Source organism: Pempheris klunzingeri, unplaced genomic scaffold (assembly GCF_042242105.1).
Source record: "Pempheris klunzingeri isolate RE-2024b unplaced genomic scaffold, fPemKlu1.hap1 Scaffold_370, whole genome shotgun sequence".
Classification (NCBI taxonomy): domain Eukaryota; kingdom Metazoa; phylum Chordata; class Actinopteri; order Acropomatiformes; family Pempheridae; genus Pempheris; species Pempheris klunzingeri.
The window spans coordinates 2,168-8,429 of NW_027255304.1; the positions used below are offsets into that span (position 1 = coordinate 2,168).

The 6,262-nt window shown below is 49.3% G+C and overlaps 1 protein-coding gene across 1 annotated transcript; it reads left to right on the plus strand.

Moving 5' to 3' along the window:
- Positions 1–1,367: 1,367 nt before the first annotated feature.
- pcsk1nl (proprotein convertase subtilisin/kexin type 1 inhibitor, like) lies at positions 1,368–5,670 on the plus strand. Its single transcript, XM_070856329.1, has 7 exons — positions 1,368–1,413; positions 1,591–1,937; positions 2,118–2,328; positions 2,522–2,589; positions 2,620–2,765; positions 2,837–2,944; positions 5,277–5,670. Exons 1-7 carry the CDS (start codon positions 1,368–1,370, stop codon positions 5,668–5,670), a joined length of 1,320 nt encoding a protein of 439 aa, XP_070712430.1.
- Positions 5,671–6,262: the final 592 nt, after the last annotated feature.

The following is a 6,262-nucleotide window of genomic DNA, read 5'->3' on the forward strand; positions in this document are numbered from 1 at the left end:
GGCGCTGGAGAACTGGAGAACTGGAGAACGCTGCTCAGCTGCCGGCAGAGAGACAGAAAACAGCTGGTCAGGGAAGCAGGACTGTGTCTTCACTGCTTTTATGGCCGTTCCACTTCAGCGTCCACACACCTGGCTGGAACAGAGCTCCAGCCGCTGGATGCTGAACGCTGAGCTCAAGTCTGACCCGTCAGGATGCTTTTGGGCTCGTTGTTCCTGTCAGTCTGTTTCCAGCGGCCTGCTTCAGTGTGACTGGAGAACGCCGGCAGAAAGACAGGAAACAGCTGCCGGCTGTGATTTGTTCAGAGCTTGACTGTGACGTAGAGGACGACAGCTGATTGGTGAAAGGAGTAGCACCACCCATGCATGATGAAATATGAGCGCTGACTTGCACCACCACGCTGCTGCAGCACACGACCGTAAATCAGAGTTCATGAGTTCAGTTCACAGCAGCTGTGACGAGCAGAAGAGAAACACAACTCACAGCTCGTTTACATGAATATCAGATAAGAAGTCCTGGTTTGGTGATCAGGCTCAAAGTGTTATTCTAACCTGATCACAGTAGGTCCGCTAAAAGAGCTTGTTTGATCCACTGACAGGCTCAGAGTGTTATTCTAAGTGTGTGACAGCATCATGGAAAGGATCCCTACAGAGAGAGACCTGGAAGATCCTTTTGGTTTAACCACAAACAGCACACACACCAGACTACATTCACTAAAACAGGGATTTTAGAGCTGCTGCCTCCATCAGTCAGTGTGTGTGTGTGTGTAATGGAGATAAAATGTAGACTTAGACTTCTTTATTGATCCCCCATAGGGTGAAATACCTTGGGTCAGTCACTGGATCGGTGGTGATCACTAGATCCACACAGGGGTGTCGGCCAGATCACTGCTTGAGGCCTTGTACAGGATGAGGGTCTGTTCTTTCCCTCATAACTCTTCTGCTTGTGTTGTTGTGGTTTCTACAGGAAAAGAGAATGAATATATTCTCAATACAATCACATCTAAATACACACATAGACTTCCTCTCATGTTACAAATTAAAATACTCTCCCTATTGAAATATAAACATGCTCTTATTATGTCCATGAAGATTCTCATTCATCCAGGTCATCGTAATTTCTGAGGTCTAAGAAAAGTCAAAATGCTCTTATTGTGAAAGTCCGAACTATCGACTGCGTAGAGCAGCAGCAGCAACTTCACACTTAATTTAAAACGGCGAAACAAACGTTCCTCCTTCACCTCCAGTCAAAGACAGAAGCGTCACGGTGTCACACCTGTCACCTGGGCTCATCCACGCGTCTTCATTCACGCACAAACAGCGCAAACACCGCATACAGGGCCTCTTCCAGACTTCCTCCTCAGCCTAGCATGACTCCGCCACGCTGCTGGGTGACGTCACCACGCTACCACGCAGGTGACGCACCTTCCCTGCATGAGGTGTCAGCAGCAGATAGACGTCACTGTTCTCCTCAGTGACGTCTGTACGTGTGTGTGTGTGTGTGTGTGTGTGTGTGTGTGTGTGTGTGATGGATTATCCAGGTGTTAAAGGGACAGTCCGTATTACTGCAGTGTGCTTGTCTGAGGTCCACAGTCAGCATAGTACCCACCAGCAGAGACCATCAGAGACCAGCAGAGACCAGCAGAGACCATCAGAGACCAGCAGAGACCAGCAGAGACAAGCAGAGACTATCAGAGACCATCAGAGATCACCAGAGACCACCAGAGACCAGCAGAGACAAGCAGAGACTATCAGAGACCAGCAGAGACCATCAGAGACCACCAGAGACCACCAGAGACCAGCAGAGACCACCAGAGACCACCGGAGACCAGCAGAGACAAGCAGAGACTATCAGAGACCAGCAGAGAACATCAGAGACTATCAGAGACCAGCAGAGACCAGCAGAGACTATCACAGACCAGCAGAGACCACCAGAGACCGTCAGAGACCAGTAGAGACCATGTTAGCCTAGCTTAGCACAAACACTGGGAACAGGGGGAAACAGCTAGCCTGGCTCTGAATCCCTAGCACACACGCAAAGCCTTGTGGGAAAAAGACAGAGGGGGCGGGGCTTCCTTTACCTGTGACCTCCACCCTCTGACCTCCGCCCTCTCTCTCAGTCTCTACCAGCAGCTCGCGGCGGGGGGCGTGGCCTGGATGTCCTGCTGCCTTATGAGGACCAAATGATGTCATATCCTGCTCAGGGAGGAGGAGGGGCCAACGACCTGTACTACCAATCAGACGGCTGGAGGGGGCGGGGCTTGGACCAGGCCCTGCAGCAATTGGTGGAGAGGGACCAGAGGCGGGAGCAAGAGGCGGAACAGCGAGCAGGTAGGAGAACGGTAATCATCTCACACACAAGTGATCCACAAGATCTCTACAAATATCCCGACTGGTCAGGAGGGCGGCTCCCTCAACGCTTTCCTGACCGTCCAGATTTCTCACTGTTCATATTTTTCTCAAAATAGTATGACTGCTATTTGGAGACGTAGAAAACTAAGCGACCAATCACATGTCTCCACAGCGTACCTGGCTGCTGTGCTCCGCCTACTGAGGGAGGGAGAGAGCGCGGGATTGGCTGGCCCTGGAGATGTGGAGGTGGTGGAGGAAGAGGAGGACGAGGAGGACGATCAAGGGCCACCGGCGGACTTCCAGGGCCCAGTCCCCCCGGACTACGACGAGACGGGGCGGGGGTTGAACATGGGGAGGCCCCCGGCAGCCTGGTGGGGCCTCCTGGAGCCCCAGCTGGCTCAGGCCCTGCTGGACAGGTGAGTCTGCAGGTAGAGCTGCAGGAATGACAGTTGTGGAAAATGAATAACCTGCGACCTGTGATTGTCAGGATGGAGCCGCAGGTGGCCAAGGCTCTGCTGGAGAGAGCCCGACAGGAGAGACTTCACCAGGCCAGACGACTGTCACTGAACAGAGGAGGCGACCAGAAGGCTCTGAGGTGATCAATCATTCTGATTGGTCGGTATCAGTCTGTAAAGAAGCGTCCTCTGATTGGTCGGTATCAGTCTATAAAGAAGCGTCCTCTGATTGGTCGGTATCAGTCTGTAAAGAAGCGTCCTCTGATTGGTCGGTATCAGTCTGTAAAGAAGCGTCCTCTGATTGGTCGGTATCAGTCTATAAAGAAGCGTCCTCTGATTGGTCGGTATCAGTCTGTATAAAGAAGCGTCCTCTGATTGGTCGGTATCAGTCTGTAAAGAAGCGTCCTCTGATTGGTCGGTATCAGTCTGTAAAGAAGCGTCCTCTGATTGGTCGGTATCAGTCTGTATAAAGAAGCGTCCTCTGATTGGTCGGTATCAGTCTGTATAAAGAAGCGTCCTCTGATTGGTCGGTATCAGTCTGTAAAGAAGCGTCCTCTGATTGGTCGGTATCAGTCTGTAAAGAAGCGTCCTCTGATTGGTCGGTATCAGTCTGTATAAAGAAGCGTCCTCTGATTGGTCGGTATCAGTCTATAAAGAAGCGTCCTCTGATTGGTCGGTATCAGTCTGTATAAAGAAGCGTCCTCTGATTGGTCGGTATCAGTCTGTAAAGAAGCGTCCTCTGATTGGTCGGTATCAGTCTGTATAAAGAAGCGTCCTCTGATTGGTCGGTATCAGTCTGTATAAAGAAGCGTCCTCTGATTGGTCGGTATCAGTCTGCATAAAGAAGCGTCCTCTGATTGGTCGGTATCAGTCTGTAAAGAAGCGTCCTCTGATTGGTCGGTATCAGTCTGTATAAAGAAGCGTCCTCTGATTGGTCGGTATCAGTCTGTATAAAGAAGCGTCCTCTGATTGGTCGGTATCAGTCTGCATAAAGAAGCGTCCTCTGATTGGTCGGTATCAGTCTGTATAAAGAAGCGTCCTCTGATTGGTCGGTATCAGTCTGTATAAAGAAGCGTCCTCTGATTGGTCGGTATCAGTCTATAAAGAAGCGTCCTCTGATTGGTCGGTATCAGTCTGTAAAGAAGCGTCCTCTGATTGGTCGGTACAGGTCTGTAAAGAAGCGTCGGTGGGGCTACCTGCTCACTGACCAATCAGAGGAGGTCTTTGTTGTAAAGCTGAACTCGAGGCTCCAAATGGCGTTCACAAACCAACAGGTGACATCATGGTGGCCACGCCCCGCTTCTTATAGCAGCTAGCTTCAGTTATGTGGCTGTGTAGGGACTGTATGTTCACCCAGAGTTAACGGAGCACAAACATTTTAGATTAAAAGTATTCTGACAAAATAAAACAATATATAAATAGTACATATCTATCAATCAATCAATCAGTGTTTCTCTCAGACTGTTTCCATAAAGAGCAGCTCAGAACAAACTCTTTCATTCAGAGACCAAAGATTCAGGAATTCAACAGGAAGAGGAGGAGAGAGGAGCCCAGTGCATCATGGGAGTCCCCCGGCAGTCTGAGCCTATAGCAGCATAACTAGGAGCTGGTCCAAGACCTGATCCAGTCCTGAACTATAGGCTTCATCACTAAGGAAGGTTTTTAGTCCACTCTTAAATGTAGAGAGGGTGTCTGCCCCCCTGAACCCAGACTGGAAGGAGGTTCCACAGGAGAGGAGCCTGATAGCTGAAAGCTCTGGCTCCATCACTACTTTAGAGGACTTTAGGAACCACCAGTAGACCTGCAGTCTGGGAGCACAGTGCTCTAGTGGGGTAGTATGGTACTATGAGCTCTTTAAGAGATGATGGAGCCTGAACATTAAGAGCTTTGGAGGTGAGGAGAAGGATTTTAAACTCTGTTCTAGATTTTAGTGGAAGCCAGTGAAGAGAAGCCAGTACAGGAGAAATATGGTCTCTTCTCTTAGTTCTGGTCAGAACAGGAGCAGCAGTGTTCTGGACCAGCTGGAGAGTCTTTAAGGACTTATTGGAGCAGCCTGATAATAAGGAACAGAAATAATCCAACCTAGAAGTGACTAATGTGTGGACTAGTGTTTCTGCATCATCTCCAGACAGGATGGACCTGGTTTTAACAATATTAGTAGATAGAAAAAGGCAGTTCTAGAAATCTGTTTAATGTGGGAGTTAAAATACACATAACACTTTTTCTGTTGGTGCTGCTGGAGATATTATATATATATATATATTATATATATATAATATATATTGCAGCTTTTTACTGTTCTCGACATAAAAGTTTGCTTTGCCCACATGACGCTACGTCACACTAGTTATTGTGTTCTTCAGTTCTTAAGTTACTGAGAAGGAGCTACAGGTTCTCCTGACATCATATAACGTCTTTGTTCACACACAGAAACAAACGCTAACGTGTCTGATATCTCCTCCTCGTCCTCAGACGGGTGGTTGCTAGGTTACTGTCCAGCATCGGCCCTGACGACGCCCAGGTGATGTCCTCCGGTCGTCGAGCGAGGAGGGACCTGTCCATCACGGCGGCTGAAACTTTTGGCCCCGCCCACAGGAGAACCCGTCGTTCCCTCGACGACGTGGCTCCTCCATCGCCTAGCAACGACCCCCCTCTGCTCAGAGTGAAGAGGCTGGAGGAGGAGGAAGAGGAAGATGACAGGCTCCGCCCCCCCACTGCCGGGCTGCAGAGGATGAAACGCATTGACACCATGGAAACAGCCCCCATGGAAGAACTGAATCATGGGAGTCGCAGGAGGAGGAGAGCTGCCCTGACCTACGACCCCCAAATACTGATCGATCAGATCCTGGAGTACATGAGGGAGTAAGAGGAGGAGGAGGAGATCCTGTGGATGGAGGGATGAAGAGGAGGAGGAGATCCTGTGGATGGAGGGATGAGGAGGAGGAGGAGGAGATCCTGTGGATGGAGGGATGAAGAGGAGGAGGAGATCCTGTGGATGGAGGGATGAAGAGGAGGAGGAGATCCTGTGGATGGAGGGATGAGGAGGAGGAGGAGGAGATCCTGTGGATGGAGGGATGAAGAGGACGTGCTTTCTGTTGTTGTATTTCCATTCTTTTCGTTTATTTGCAGCTTTTGGTGAAAATGTATCTGATCAGTTGCTTGTTGTTATAATAAGAAGACATGATGAGATGATGAGGTGATGAAGTGATGAAGTGATGAGGTGATGAGGTGATGAGATGATGAAGTGATGAGATGATGAAGTGATGAGATGATGAGGTAATGAGATGAGGTGATGAAGTGATGAGATGATGAGGTGATGAAGTGATGAGATGATGAGGTGATGAAGTGATGAGATGATGAAGTGATGAGATGATGAGGTGATGAGGTGATGAGATGATGAGGTGATGAAGTGATGAGATGATGAGGTGATGAAGTGATGAGATGATGAAGTGATGAGA